Consider the following 16,537-nt stretch of genomic DNA (forward strand, 5'->3'; position numbering starts at 1 on the left):
CAAACATGACAACTTGCAAGACCTACTGAAATACAGAATGGGATTATCTGGATCTGTTCTAAATTGGTTCACCTTGTTCCTGCAAAACAGATCTCAACGATTCAAGGTTAATCATTACCTGTCCAAACCATTCCCAGTCACTTTAGGAGTCCCACAGGGATCATCCCTCTATCCTACACTTTTCAATTTATTCATAGAACCAACCACTCAAAAAGATTCTCAACTATTCTAACGTACAATATCATATGTACGCAGATGATACACAACTATATTTAAAGATCCACTCACTAGAAGACATCAAATCTCTCAACTCAATGCTAGGAAAAACTCAGACGTGGCTGGCCAAAAAACCTCAAAACTGAATTCCTCCTAATTGCCCCTCCCTCCCAAGTAACCATAATCCAAGACTGGCTGAAACATCTAACAGCACTCAACTGCTAACCTCTTATTATAGACTCATTGAAATCGCTGGCAGTAACTCTGGACAGAAATCTAAATCTGCAGAAACACATCAGCGCCACAACAAAAGAAGCAAACTTTCAGATGAACTCCTTGAGAAAACTAAAACCCTTCTTGCTCGCAAAGACTTCAAACTGGCCGTTCAAGCACTAGTTATCCCAAGAGTAGAATATGGGATTGTCTCTCTTTGTGGTTTTCCCAGATCCTCGACGGCCTCTCTAAGAGCTTCAATCAACGCAGCAGCTAGACTTATTACTGGCTCCAAAAGAAACTCTCACATCTACCCAGACCTCAGATCTCTTTTGAAGCCAGAATTGAACAAAAAATTGCATTGCATGTTTGATGCATAAAGCCATACGTCACAACACTCCAAGCTTTCTGGCACATAAATTGGTGCCTTCATGTGGTAACAGATCCTCCAGAAGTGCCAGTAACCTTTTACTGAAACCACAAAGATTGATCAAGAAGAAAACAGAGCGTTCTCGGGGATGGCGCCCAGGATCTGGAATGCACTGCCCCCAGAAACTAGACGGAATCCCTCTACTGCATCTTTCAAAAAAGAAGTGAAATTTCTTCTCATGTCTGAATTCACATGAGCCTTGTTTATATAATTTGTATGGAACATTTTGTTATTTACTATATGCATGTTTGATTCCTATACTTACCTTGTAAAGCGCTCTGATACCCGCAAGGCTCTTGTTCGCGCTATATAAAACCTTCAAAATTAAATAAATAAACTAAACAATCCAGAATGTTAACATTGAAATTTCGGTGTGGGTTACCTGAGGGTTACCTGATCTGTGTCAGAGTATTAAAGCTGTCTGTAGTCATGAACAGAATGGCATTAGTTTAAAATGCACTTCCCCAAAGATAGGACCCACATGTGAATGAAATCCACTTGGCCAAGACACTCACCTTTCTGAGATCATGCACCGTGACACCGATGGATATGATTGTAAGTGTCAATATTGCAAATGAATATTCATAGTAAGCATAGGCCACCCAGAGGCAGACGCTGGCAGCTTGAAACCAATAGAATGGATTTAAGACCTGCAACAAATGCATAACATGGGTTATGTTTCTGTGATCAATGCATATCTCATACTGACTATGCCTCCACCTTTGATTGCTCTCTCAACTTGTACCATTCAGACGTTGTCAATTAATCAATCAATCAATCAATCAATCAATCAGGGGGTTGTAAAGCATGGCTACTCGCCAGTAAGGGCCTCAAGGCATTGAGCTTTGTGACAGAAAAACTTGTGAGATCATGTTAAAAGTCCCTTACAGCACAGATGGGAAAACGGTCAAGTTTCTTTATCAGAAAAACTAGGCATAGGGCTCTTTTTACTGGTGTGATATTTTCTAGAAAAGCAAGTATGCACAGCTGTTTTCAAATATGCAGGTTTTTGTCTGAAACAATAAAAGTGAAATGTGACAAAATTGTTAACATTGCACCACACTGAAGTTATTACATTGTAGAATCTTCTCAGGCTTTGGTGTCTAACCTTGCGTACGTGTGGATGCCTTAGTGCATGGTCTTGATTTTTAAAAGTATAATTCCACTTATGGTCATTATGTCAATAAAGAGACCCCCTCTTAGAAGGAGTTTCACAAGAGCTGTTATCTTTTCATGCAGTATACATTCATCAGTACACTTTGTAATTATATAATGTGCTTTACCATCCAAATAACACCCCTTTCTCTCCAGCACAAGCATACCTCTTTGAAAAGTAGTTTCCAAATGGGGATGATGTCCACTTCAATGGTATTTGGCCCACAGATCTTTTCCCTAAAATAGATTGTTGTGATTGACAGTGTTAGTCTCTTTAACCAATCCTTCAATTCCAGACTCATTATGCTAACTAAGACAGGGCACTAACACTCAAGACTTTTTTATTACACATATGAAGCAGGAAACACATGTGGACCAAATCTGCCAAAGCTTTGGATTTTTGTTATCTTTTGGGCTTAGGGCTCCTTTGGGTATTACAGACGGGGCAGTACATTGACTAACGTGGTACTCAAGTAACCACCACAACTCCCAGGGAGCTTAGAAGCAGGTGATTTTTCTCCTTTGCATGGTGGTGGTCCTGATGCTTGAAGGCCCTGAGATTCTACACTTGTGGGACACCCCCGCGCCGCACGGCCACCAGCTGCTGCGTGTGTTCCCCTCTGCCTGCCTTCTGCCTCACCGCCGGCCTCGCTGACGCCGTGGTCGCTCCCCTCTGGTTTCCCAGTTGTTTTGCCCTAAATTTGTGCTTGTCTGTTTCTGCCGTCTGCTCGCGTATTTTGCTGTTTTTCCTCGTTTTGCCCGTAATTTGTGCTTGTCTGTTTCTGCCGTCTGCTCGCGTATTTTGCTGTTTTTCCTCGTTTTGCCCTAAATTTGTGCCTGTTAATTTCTTTGTATCCCCTGTGCCGTGTCCAGTTTCCTTCCTGATTGGCCGCCTACCTCGCCGCCCTCCGCTCTCGCTTCCCGCCACCGACATTGGCCCCGCCCCTTTTTCTCTTCTGTTCCCTCCCCGCTCCCGCCTCCCAGCTGCTCCGCCCACCCGCGCACTTGGCCTTAAATGGCGACCGTGCGGACGCGCAGCGGTCACGCGCAGCGGGCGCGCCGATTGTGCGCCGAAGGCGCGCCAAAGGTAAGCCCGTCTACGCCCGTCCGCGCCAGGATCGCGACCAGCGCCAGGACCCCTGGCCCCCGAAGACCCCGACCGACCCGCCTGACGTACTCCGCCGCCACCCTCACCGCTCTCAACACCGGCCGACTCCCAGAATGCCATCAAGCCTCTCCACGACGTACCCACGGACCCTTCAGCTGCCACGCCTGCAAGTTCACCTGCATCCGGACCTGCCTCGCACCAGCACCCACCAAGCCGAACACCAGCAGTACCCACCTCAAGTGCATCCTGCTCAACACCCGCTCCATCCACAGACATGCCATCGAACTCTGGAACCTCCTCGACACCACAGCTCCAGACGTTGCCTTCCTCACGGAGACCTGGATGAACGCCTCTTCAGCTCCCGACATCGCCATCGCCATCCCAGAGGGCTACAAGATCGTCCGGAGGGACCGAAACGCCAACCAGATGGGAGGAGGCATCGCCATCATCCACAGGAGCACCATCCGTCTCACGACCAGCACCGACAACTCCCTGACCACCGCCGAACACCTGCATTTCCAGATCCACACCAACCCGAACACCACCCTCAGAGGCACCCTGATCTACCGACCCCCTGGACCACGCACACAATTCAGCGAGGACATCGCCGACTTCGTCAGCCCACATGCCCTCCCCTCCGCTGACTACATCCTCCTGGGAGACCTCAACTTCCATCTGGAGAACAACAACGACCGCAACACCAGCACCCTGCTCGACAACCTCACCAACCTGGGACTCAAGCAACTGGTGTCCACCCCCACCCACCTCGCCGGACACACACTCGACGCTGTCTTCTCATCCAGCAAGGACATCAACTTCAGCCACACCACAGAGCTTCAATGGACGGACCACAGCTGCGTCCACTTCACCTTCAAGAAAACAACGACCCACCACCACCAGCAACAGACCGCCCGCAGAAGCTGGAACAAGATCACAGCAGACCAGCTCGCCACCTCCCTGAGCCAGCACCCTCCTGCCAGCTCAGCGAACCCCAGCCAGGCCGCCGACAACCTCACGAAGTGGATCAGCAACTGCGCGGACGAACTCGCCCCACTGAGGACCCCGCCCAGCAGACCCGGCAGCAAGAAAGCCCCATGGTTCACCGACGAACTCAAGAGCTCCAAGAAGAACTGCCGAGCCCTCGAGAAAGTCTGGAGAAGGGAACCGACACCGGACAACAGGACCTCCTTCAAACTTGCCACCCGGAAACACCACCAGCTGATCCGCGCCACCAAGAAAACAGCATTCAAGGACCGGTTGGACAACAACGCACACAACTGCAAGGAACTCTTCAACATCGTCAAAGAGCTTTCCAACCCCAGCGCAGGAAACAACGACATCACCCCATCGCAAGACCTCTGCAACTCCCTGGCTTCATACTTCCACAACAAGATCGCGGACATACACAACAGCTTCAACAACCAACCAACGCACACCATGACCGAACAACCACCCCCCACCACCACCCTCCACGCCTGGACCCCGATCAGCACCGAAGACACCATCCGCACGATGAACTCCATCCACTCCGGATCACCGACCGACCCCTGCCCTCACCACGTCTTCAACAAAGCCGACGCTGTCATCGCACCCCACCTGCGAGACATCATCAACACATCCCTCGACACCACCATCTTCCCCGAGAGCTGGAAACACGCCGAACTCAGCGCCCTACTCAAGAAACCAACAGCGGACCCCACCGACCTCAAGAACTACCGCCCCATCTCGCTCCTCCCGTTTCCAGCCAAAGTCATCGAGAAGACCGTCAACAAGCAGATGGCCGCTTTCCTCGAGACGAACGGATCCCTCGACCCCTCACAGTCCGGCTTCCGAGCCAACCACAGCACCGAGACCGCCCTCATCGCCGCCACCGACGACATCCGAGCCCTGATGGACAATGGAGAAACAGCGGCCCTCATCCTCCTAGACCTCTCCGCGGCATTCGACACGGTCTGCCACCGCACCCTAGTGCAGCGCCTCAGCAACGTCGGAATCCAGGACAAGGCGCTGGAGTGGATCACCTCCTTCCTCGACGGGAGAACACAGAGAGTCCGCCTACCACCGTACAAGTCAGAGGCCACCGAAGTCATCTGCGGCGTCCCCCAAGGATCATCTCTGAGCCCCACCCTCTTCAACGTCTACATGAGCCCCCTCGCGGCCATCGTACGCAAACACAACCTCAGCATAATCTCCTACGCCGACGACACCCAGCTGATCCTCTCCCTGACCAACGACCCCGCCGCCGCCAGAGCCAACCTGCACGAAGGGATGAAAGAGGTAGCCGAGTGGATGACGACCAGCCGCCTGAAACTGAACTCGGACAAGACGGAGGTCCTCATCCTGGGCCCCTCTCCCTCCGCCTGGGACGACTCCTGGTGGCCTCCCGCCCTGGGCACCGCACCCAAACCGACAGACCATGCACGCAACCTGGGCTTCATCCTGGACTCCTCCCTCTCCATGACCAGGCAAGTCAACAACGTCTCCTCGGCATGCTTCAACATCCTACGCATGCTACGGAAGATCTTCTGGTGGATCCCCACCGAGACCAGGAAGACCGTCACCCAGGCCCTCGTCACCAGCCGACTGGACTACGGCAACGCCCTCTACGCCGGGACCACCGCCAAGCTCCAGAAGAGACTCCAGCGGATCCAGAACGCCTCAGCCAGACTCATCCTCGACATCCCACGAACCAGCCACATCTCCGGACATCTGCGAGACCTTCACTGGCTCCCCGTCAACAAAAGAATCACCTTCCGCCTCCTCACCCACGCACACAAAGCCCTACACGACCAAGGCCCGAGCTACCTCAACAGCCGAGTCAACTTCTACGCTCCCAAACGCCACCTCCGATCAGCCAACCACGCCCTCGCCGCCGTCCCCCGCATCCGAAGAGCGACTACAGGAGGAAGGTCCTTCTCCCACCTGGCCGCCAAGACCTGGAACTCCCTCCCGACCGACCTGCGCCTGACCCAAGACCACCTCTCCTTCAGGAAGAAGCTGAAGACCTGGCTGTTCGAGCAGTAGCGGCTCCCCCCCCCCAGCGCCTTGAGACCCCACGGGTATGTAGCGCGCTTTATAAGTGTCACTGATTGATTGATTGATTGATGATGATGCTTCCATGTGGGCTTATGTGCAACTGTAGAAAGGAGGAACAGGCCAAGCCAGACCATCAAGGAGGGGCATGTGGTGTAGGCACGGAATGTATGATTGGGTTCGAGGAAGGCACTGTTGTGGACTATGCTAAGTTGAGAAACAAACTATTATATTGTTACACCCTATTGAGCAAGAAAAAGATGAGAAGATTCTATCTCATTAAAATGAATGTAGAAAAATCTAATGAAATAAATATATTATTCAATGTGTATTTGTATATTAATGGATTATACTTTACTCTGTTGAAATCCTTACTCTTTGTAATACAGGTTTTTAAACACTGCTTACTTTTTCTAAATAAATTTACATTCTAAGTACAGTCAATGGGGAGAAATTCTCTTTGTAGCTTGCTTTCAAATGACCTCTCCCTTTCCCAAACTGCTTCCTTGTCCCTACCTAATTGCTTTATGGAATTGGCAACGCCCAACTCTTTGTACTGGGATAAACACAGACTAGGACACTGGTCTGAACCCTGCAGGTCTCCATTGAGAACCTGCAATTTCAGACCTTTGAGCATGCTTGTGGCCTGTCCTCTGTGATGAGGCTATGGATAGTTGGCGTGCCCAAGGATTCTATCAGCAGAGTGAGACTTTGAGCAGTGCCCATGTCAGGGAACGTCACAAGGTTGATAAGCTTAAGTCCCACAGGTGGCATGTAATTGCTCACGGTTGTTGTTAGCTTCCTATACATCTTCTGAGGTCCAGCACAATATTTCGAAGTACAAATTGTACAATTCCACACAATTAAAGTAATTATTAAACACAACGCACAGACTCCATGGATTAGTTACGTAGACTTTTCTTTATTCATCTATTTCTGTCTTCTTAAAAAGGATTTTTCTTTCATGCAAACTGCAAACACAGGCACTGCAGTGACAGGCCTGAGACAGGTTTGAAAGGCTACTTGTGTGGGTGGAACAATGAGTGCTGCAGGCCCACTAGTATCATTTGAAGTACAGGCCCTGGGTATATGGTATACCACTTTAAAAGGGGCCTACCAGTCTCAAAGAACTATGCCAATCAGATAAATACCAATGGTGTCATGTTTTTAGCTGTCCCTGTACTTTACCTCACAGATATCTCTGCCCAGGTAGTAGGCGGCTCACCCTATGTGTAAATAGGTACTCACAAATTTGGCTTCACCCCATGGTTTCTGAGTGGTTGTTCAGATCTAAATAGAAAGCCTGGGCCCTTATTTATGAGGCCTTGCGTCAGTTTTGCGCCGCCGGTGCGTCACTTTTTGTGACGCACCATAGGCGTAAAATATGCGCCTTGTTGCGCCATATTTAAAAAGTGACGCATCTAGGTAGATGCGTCACTTTTTAAACCCCTGCGCCACATTATACCTGCGTCTGGTATAATGTATGCAGAGGGGGCGGTCCCCTGCAAAAAGCCTCGCAATAGTGACGCAGTGAAATCTATGAGATTTCACTGCGTCACTTTTAGGATGCTGTTGCGTCAAAATCTTGCGCCTGCCTCACAGCAGGCGTAAGACTGACGCAAGCCCTTTCACATGGGGCTTTCCCCATGTGAAAGGACGCATTGCTGGAGTTGCGTCACTTTTGTGACACACTCCAGCAATGCGTCACTTTTGCGCTTACAGATACGTCAGAAATACTGACGTATCTGTAAGTCCTTGCGACATGATGCGTCATACATTAAATATGACGCATCATTGGTGTCGCAAGGAGTGCGCAGTGAAAAGTGACGCATCGCTGTTTTCACGCAGCGATGCGTCACTTTTCATAAATGAGGCCCCAGGAGTTCACAACATGTGCAGAGAGTCTGAAAACCTTTTGCTTAATGTTTCTCCCTGCATAATACCTGCTTACATTGCTTCCAGAAATTCAGTGTTTGTATTCAACACTTTTAACTGTTACAAAGCACCTACCACACATGAATGTGAGGGAGACCAAGAGGAGTATAGGACAACTTTGTTTCAACGGTGATTAATGAAAGGGTACCCCTGATTTGCTGTGCAACACCACTACAAAGCAGCTTTGCCTGCAGCACCTCACCGGATGATGTGTTCTTCGCTTGTAAATCCTGATCCAAACTTTGAATGTATCTCTGAGCAGGAGTATTTGTCTTCCAGAACCCTGCAATGTGTAAAGAAAACCCTGCCAGGTTAGGATTTTGCAAGAGGATATCTAACTATGGAGACACAGGTAAACAGTAGCTTTAACTCACCCAATTTTCTGGAACTGCTTCTCTGAAATGTCCCAGCCATAGCGAATTTTCTGTACCTGGATGCACCTCATCTGCAGAGTAAAACAAGCTCAAGTATGCAAATAAAGTCTTGACTACTGAGTATACTTCTAATAATCCTGATGTAGGCCCAATGAAACTCTGTCTGCATATGCGAGAACTGGAGAACTGGTTAGGTTGGAGCAATGGGGCAAAATGTTGGTCTTAGGCCTAGTGCTGTACCTGTGCAACACGAGGTTTGCTTTAGTTCATGCACCCTCAGTACAGCACAGGTTTCTTTGATTAGGAATTGTACCATTCTGCATGACAGACAATACAGAGTACTCTGAGGCACTGAAAATTCACATCAATTCAATAATACATCATCACAGAAGCAACAGGGTAATTTCAAAACTACTGACGAATGAGGGAAGAGAATAAAGGCACAGAGTCATCACCATTATCCAACTAGGATGACCTACAACATCACAGCCACTACACCCACTACACTCAACACCGCCCACCATCAAAGACTCTTATGGAGATTTAAAAAACTCAAGATTCCTGAACGACCATCAAAAGAGGCCTCCTGCTAGCTTAAGGGCATACAATGGCCGTATAGCCGTATAAGTCAATCTTGAATTTGATGTCAGTCACCTAGTAAACATGTATTTAATGTTTCAGTAAAACCTTGAGGATATGGCTGCATCCTGAAACTCAGCATGTTGGCATGGAGTCTTGACACTGACAGTGAGTGCAAACTGTGAATATACTGCCCGTATGGATCCGTGACACAAAAACATGATTGCTGTTGTCAAGCACTTTGAGCACTTAGGACTACTGATGGATTGTTTAAAAGACTTCCAACTATGGACTTTTACAATTTTACACTACTAGTATGGAATGCTGATATTGATTTTGGACATGCCAAATAGCATTTAAAGGATTGGTTGTTTCTGTAGAATGCTCTCATAGTGACAAACTGTGTAATTTGACAATATTGACATCTAAACACTGATCCTTGTAAGAATTGATTCATTTCCTTATGGTTTCACAAAATGAACTCTGGATTTTGAAGGACATCGGTGAGGAGCGCACAGGGATCAATTGTCAAGTTTTAACCTCTTCACACATAGTTAAAATGTGACACTCAATGGCAAAAGACGAAGATACATCTGAAAAACATAGGGCCTGATTATGATGATTGGTGTTTATCTGATTGTGGGTTCAGACCACCACAAGACGTCCACCACCGCCGAAATTTCAGCTACTGAGGCAGCAGCGGCAGAGGTGGCCATGGGAGAGGTCTTGTGCAGCTCACCACCAGCCCAATTACAACCTGCCTATCCGCTGACCTGTTTCTGGTGGGGACACTGCCATGCGAAAGTTGGCATAAAGGGAGGCAATGAGCCGAATCAATGGCTTGAGGGTGAATATGTAATGTAGCTGATGCTTATGCAGTGCCCTCTAATGCCTCCAGGTTAGGTTGCATAATAATTGACTTGCACAACTGAGTGCAAGGAAACAATGTGCCCTTTGGCTGGAGACACCTCAATATGCCCGGCATTGGCCTCCAGCTCAATTCCAGAGCTGAAGCGTGTCACCCCCCATAACTCCACTGCCCACACACTGCTAGCCCAGTGGAAAACTTGTAATATGGTGGGTAGAAGGCCATGGCTCAGTGATCGTCTTGGGACTGCCACAACAGTGGTAAAGCAGTGAGACTGCCAAACTCGTAATCGACTCCATAATCCTTATGGATACTTATTGAGAGGGGCTAAGCTTTACACACCAAGGGACCCATTAGGATGGCGTGCGGATTGCCCCCGCCAGGCTGGCGGTAGCCACCACCAGCCTGGCGGGGCAATCCGCCTGCCATCCGCACCTAAATTCTCCTTTGCCATATTAGGATGGCGGGGGACCGCGGCGGACGGGGCGGAAAAGGTTTAATATGGTGGCGGTGTCTATGAGACACCGCCAGCCATATTAGGATGGGCATGTACAAATGCCTTTCCGTGGTGGCTTTGCGGCATGCGGAGGCACCCTGCGGGGGCCCGTTGCGGGCCCCCATGGACTCCGGGAGGGTGAGTGGTGCACATGGGGGGTACCTATGGTACTTCCAGCATTACAAAGTACAACGTGGCAGGCACCGCGCGGTGCTTTGTAATGCATTGCATGTATCTTCAGCATTGCGGTGGGCGGTGCATTCAGCACCACCCGCCGCAATGCTGAAGATACAGGATGCACCTGCCACTTTGGCGGGCGCATCCTAATGCCCCCAACGACAGGATGCTGCCCGTCATCCTAATGGGCCCCTAAGAGTTCTCTTTAGGTAGTACATATGCTAGAGCTATCTTTAACATAATAAGATGGGCGTATAACTTTTTACACGCTGACCTAGGATCTCTAAGGCACATTTTAAAATTGGAGACTTTCAGAAATGAGTTGTTGCAGTACATTTTTAATAGGAATCTTAGTATAGCTCTTAATGCGTCTCACTGCACACTCGCACTTTTACAATCCTGGACGCCTGCACATTTGAAACTCTTTCTAAAGAACTTAACACCAAGACTAAGCTTCACATCAGATGTAGAATACTGTTTGTAATTAGAAAATGACTTTCGGCTAGAACACAGAGTATGGCGCTGTATCGTGTTGTTGCGGTTGTGGATCCTCCCATTAAAAGTTTATACATCCAGATGGAATAACCTAGAAAACACATCAGGTATCTTTGATTTGTGTAATGGAGGAGTACAAGATCTACCTCATGTTTTGTCAGCTGGTTTATAAAGCCCATTTCATTTAGATACAAAGCCCCTTCTGCTCAAGATTTAATCATGTTATGCAAGTCGCTTTCTGATGAATTTGTCTGTCATAATTTGTTGAAGTTTTTAAAGAGTTTTTCTAAGTTGTTTTAAAGTATATAATAAGAATTGTTTTAAATTCATGTATTTATTTGTTGGCCTCAGTAGAGGTCTAAATAAAATCAAATAGAAAGCCTTGAACTACTGATGAGGGGCTAAGTGCAGTGAAAGACCTGGTTATCTGAGAAGATAATGTGTAAAATATATTTGTTTTGTGTCAAACAATAACACATTGGTAGCTGTAGTTGAATATTCACACTGCTGACACCTGTAGTGATCCACATTGATAGAAGACAGTGCTCACGTGGTATTAAAACACCCGGCTACCAGCAAGGTGTAGGTCCATCCTAAACCAAGGTCATACAATTCAAGAATAGAAGATAAAGGATACAGAAAGACACATAATCTGCAGTTCATTATATAAATGGTCAGAGGAAAGCCAATTCTTAAATCTCAGAATTTTGATTCCAAAGTTGTTCCATGCTTTCACATGGCTCTTGATTATGGATTTGTCTACAACAGCAATATTATGAAAATTACGCCGAGGTACATTGTTCCCTAGTTAGCCTAAAGTCAAGAACAGAGGCTAATCTCACCTTTATCATATCAATAACCAACAATTCCAATAGGCTGTTACATGTCACATCTTGTTTCCTATGACAGTAACTAAAAAGGTTCCAAAACACAGCAGCAAAACTGTTGTTTCGCCTACCGCAGTGGGCTCATTACCACTGTACGTTAAGCATGTCTTTGGCTACTAGATGCAAGACTCTTGATTTCTAAGAAACTCTGCATTATCCCAAAAACATTCAGGAAAAAATCCTGCAATACCCAAAACAATTCCACTGATATTGCACAACATGAACCTTTTCTTAAGGTTAGCACCTTGTGCTATTGTTCAAGAAGAAATCCTTGCTTCTGAAATTCACAAGACCACTTAAAATTCAGGAAAGCAGTACACACATGCCTATTCCCAAGATAATGAATCCGCACAATTGGATCCTCTAATGCCAGCATTAAACCACTTGGAGCGCTCAGCAACAGAATGCCCAAAGTCCCATGATCACTACATGCATGATCAGATCTGAGGAACACTCCACCTTCTGACCACGCATGACCATATTCTCTGGTCACCCTCTCCAGGATCCTCTTCTGCTGACAGCAATGGTGCACAAGTTGCAGAGGAGGCACTGCAACTGGATATCACATCAGCCAACTGTAACCAGTGCAGACTGTGGAGCAAGCACAAACCCAAGCAGTCCAGATGAAGCTCCAATAATAAAACTAAACCACTGCAGGGTAGGACCACCATCAGAAAATGATTGCCAATATCCTGAAACAAACCAATCAAAGGCAGGACACTGAAGGACTGGTGATCACAATGAATGCAGCAGTTTTCCAAGTACAAACACCCCTAATGTGTAGCATCCCACAAGCTAAAGAATGTGCTTCGGTGCCCCACCTAGGCACTAGAAGCACTATATAAATGGTACAATGCAATACATGAAACAATGTGAGAAGGGTGATGGTGTGAGGGCATATATTCATTGCTACTTACATTAATCTTTGATTACATCAAATCCTAAAAATGGAATAACAAAAAACACAATCAGTGTGTCAATCCATTTTAGCCGCTGCAGAACCTTTGCAATAACCCCTGCTCGCTTGCACAACTCCATAGATTAACTTTGCACAACTCCATAGATTAACTTTGCACTGCCTAAAAAGAATGAACCCCTAGAGGTACCAGTGACTTCACTTAAGGCACCCTTACTTTATCTCACATACCTAGGTGAGCTACAGAACCTTAACATTGACACACACCATCAGATCCCCTGAAAAACCCATCGCAATGATTGACTAGTACTTTCATTATAGGCAAGGGGCGTGTAGTGTCATCCCTCTCAGAGACTGTATCAGCAACAGTCACAAACTGCAAACTCAGCGGTGAGGTCAGGCAGACTACTTCCAGGAGCTAGGAGTGGAGGCTCCCTGAAATGCATGGTGACAGGAGACAAAATGGATGCAGGTCGGTTCTCATTTTAAACTGGTGTGGTTTGTATAAATACAAGAACGATTTAGTTACTCAACACAGTATGTTAATGTGACAGTACAGGGTAAGCCAGCTTAGCTTTGAAAAACATATCAGCAAGAACTCCAGAGCTAATCCTAAAAGAAGCTCCACATTTCTCCTGGCAAATCATAACTTATGAATTATGTTATCTAAATCAACATATTTATATTCCTTCCACAAAAACTCATTTTACCCAAGCTGTGTGAATTTTAAATATTTACAAATTCTTGTTTTTTGTCACACCCTTTTTAGATGTGCTCTACATTCTCTATACATCTCTTAATCAATATATCTCTCTGATCTCTTATTCCTAGGATTGTATCAAATGTATGAATTTCATCTCTCTATGGGTCTGTAAAGTTTTAAAATATGATAAAACTGTTCTGGATGGGAAGGAAGTAGCTCATATCCAATATTTTCTTCACCTCCCTCTGCTTATTGTGACTTCAGCAGTTTCTAAACACAAGATGAAACGTAACCAGATGCTGTGTGACTTCTATGGCATGCCTCACAAGTGGGGGAGACTGTTTAATATGGTGACAAATCATCCACAGTGTGATGTTACAATTGCTAACCAGGCTCTTATGTCCTCCTCATGTGACAGGTTGAACAGTTTTCGTGGTGGAATATTTCAAAATCTCATGTGGGCACTTATTCTTCAAACACCTATAGATAGCATCTTAATTATGCTGAGTGTCGACTAGATTGCTACCTGTGAATTCGTTTTTTGCTGAGGCTGTTGCTCACTTAGTTCACTTCCTGTATTTTCAATCCCAGAAGCTGCCAGCAGTTACTGAATGGTGACATGAAATGCTTCTCTGTTGACATCAATATGTATTAAACACACCCATATTCTTGGCAATGTCAGAGAGTTGAGCTGCATCTGATCTACTGTTATTATTTTACACTTGAGCTGATGTTTCTGGGGGCTGTACTCAAACCGCTAGGTGGGGGTTATCACCTCTCACTCTTCATTCTATTAATTAGTTTCCTTTTTTACTTATAACTATTGTAGTAAGATCTGGCTGAAAGGCTTCTTATGTCCTCCGGTCTTTTACATGTCTGCACAGAGACAAGCAGGGGTTCAGTACAGTAAGATCAGTTTTGTTGACTATAGAGGGAAAGGGTTGTTGGGTAACTTGTGAAGTGTATTCCAGATTTCCTGCTAATAGTTTGTAAGATATTTGTCAGTGATTTTATGTATTACTTTAATTACTGTACCTTAGAAGAGTTTCACATGTTAGTTCTCTGTAAATTAAAGCTGGCTCTTCAGTTCCAATGCTTGTTATCTCTCTGTGTTATTTGATAACCAAAGCCTGGTTCCAGAAGTAACTAAACACTTTGCAGAGAATGTTTCAACAGCAGTGTTTCAAAATGAGGTGCTGCACAAACATCCATATGGTTGAGAATGAAGAAGGTCATGTGTGAGGGTGAAAAGAGATGGAGCAAAATCACACACTTTGGGTCAAGTGCCCATGAGAATATGAGAAGCAAGTGCTACAGGCTCAAAGACTATATGTAACAGAAACAATGATTGCAGTGCACTTAAGATGCTTGTTTATGAAATTATTAAGATCAATAAATTCTTTCATAAAATGACCCTTTTCCAATGTACACTTGTAAAAGAACTTACTTTGAGTTCTGGCTTCATGATCACTCTGTTTACAAAAGATGATTCATCCGTACTGATCAAGGGACCTCGTTTCTGAGTGCACATATATGTGGGTTCATATAGGGATATCCAGGTGACTTTCTTCTTGGTGTATTGTTGGAAAGCATCCTAAGAAAAGATAAGGCAAAACCCATATATGTAGTCAAAGCAATGTGCAGCAACTTTAATGAATCCTCCTGCTGACATACACATCCATGAAACTAATTAAGTCAGTGTATTTTATATGCAGTCACATGAGGCATGAACACATACATTTGAGTGACTGACCAGCTTGTCTATTCTGGTAAGACCTTGAGCGGTGACAATTTCCAATTCCTCTATCAAGGCTTGGAAACTGGTGGTGCCAAAAATGATGGCAAATCATAGCCACACAACACAAACAAAAGAATCATAATGCAATATGAATGCAAGCCAAAATAGAAAAAAACAAGGCAAGACAAAAATATCTCCTTAATCCAAAGCTGGATCAGTGGATTGCAATTTCTCGCTTTCTATACTGCCCACTTACTGTGTGCTTTTCTTCTTCTAGTTTCTAGGTGTAGACTCGGTTAGTTCCTAGATGTAGACTCTGTTTGTTTCTTGGTGTAGATTTCCTTTCTAGGTGTAGACTCATTAGTTTCCAGGCGTAGCCTCTGTTAGCTTCTAGCTGTAGACTTTGTTAGTTTCTAGGTGTAGACTCCGTTAGTTTGGAGGTGCAGACTCTGTTAGTTTTAGGTCTAGACTGTTAGTTTCTAGGTGTAGATTTTGTTTCTAGGTGTAGATTTAGTTAGTTTCTTGGTGTATACTCTGTTACTCTATAGGTGTAGAATCTATTAGTTTCTAGGTCTAGACTCAGTTACTTTCTAGGTGTAGACTCCGTTAGTTTTAGGTGTAGACTCTTTTAGTTTCTAGGTGTAGACTCTTTTAGTTTCTAGGTGTAGACTTGTTTACTTTCTAGGTGTAGACTTGGTTACTTTCTAGGAGTAGACTCTGTTTGCTTCTATGCCATTAGTTTCTAGGTGTAGACTCCGTTAGTTTCTGGATGTATACTAGGTTCGTTTCCTAAGATGTAGACTCTGTTAATTTCTTGGTGTAGATTTCGTTTCAAGGTGTAGACTCTGTTAGTGTCTGTTTGTAGACTCCTTTAGTTTCTAGGTGTATACTTGGTTACTTACTAGGTGTAGACTCTGTTAGTTTCTAGGTGTAGATTCCGTTAGTTTCTAGGTATAGACTCCGTTACAATCTAGGTGTGAACTTCATTAGTTTCCTGGTGTAGACTCGGTTACTTTCTAGATGTATTCTTGGTTTCTTTCTAGGTTAGACTCCGTTAGTTTCTAGGTGTAGACTCCGTTAGTTTCTAGGTGTAGACTCTGTTAGTTTCTAGGTGTAGACTTTGTTAGTTTCTAGGTGTAGACTCTGTTAGTCTCTTAGTGTAGACTCCATTAGTTTCTAGATGTGGACTCTGTTAGTTTCTAGGAGTAGACTTC

The 16,537-nt window shown here is 45.6% G+C and overlaps 1 protein-coding gene across 1 annotated transcript in view; it reads right to left on the reverse strand.

Annotated features, from left to right (window-relative positions):
• LOC147684251 (putative cation-transporting ATPase 13A5) overlaps positions 1-15,313 on the reverse strand; it is a 256,436-nt gene extending 241,123 nt beyond the window's left edge. The window contains exons 1-6 of the mRNA XM_086942616.1: positions 15,305-15,313; positions 15,033-15,179; positions 8,465-8,535; positions 8,293-8,373; positions 2,182-2,251; positions 1,375-1,509 (exon numbers count right to left, since the gene is read on the reverse strand). Of these exons, the coding sequence (XP_086798742.1) occupies positions 1,375-1,509; positions 2,182-2,251; positions 8,293-8,373; positions 8,465-8,535; positions 15,033-15,179; positions 15,305-15,313 (513 nt within the window). The remainder of the gene's footprint in view (positions 1-1,374; positions 1,510-2,181; positions 2,252-8,292; positions 8,374-8,464; positions 8,536-15,032; positions 15,180-15,304) is intronic.
• Between the last annotated feature and the right edge of the window lie 1,224 nt (positions 15,314-16,537).

Source organism: Lissotriton vulgaris, chromosome 11 (genome assembly GCF_964263255.1).
Source record: "Lissotriton vulgaris chromosome 11, aLisVul1.2, whole genome shotgun sequence".
NCBI classification, from domain to species: domain Eukaryota; kingdom Metazoa; phylum Chordata; class Amphibia; order Caudata; family Salamandridae; genus Lissotriton; species Lissotriton vulgaris.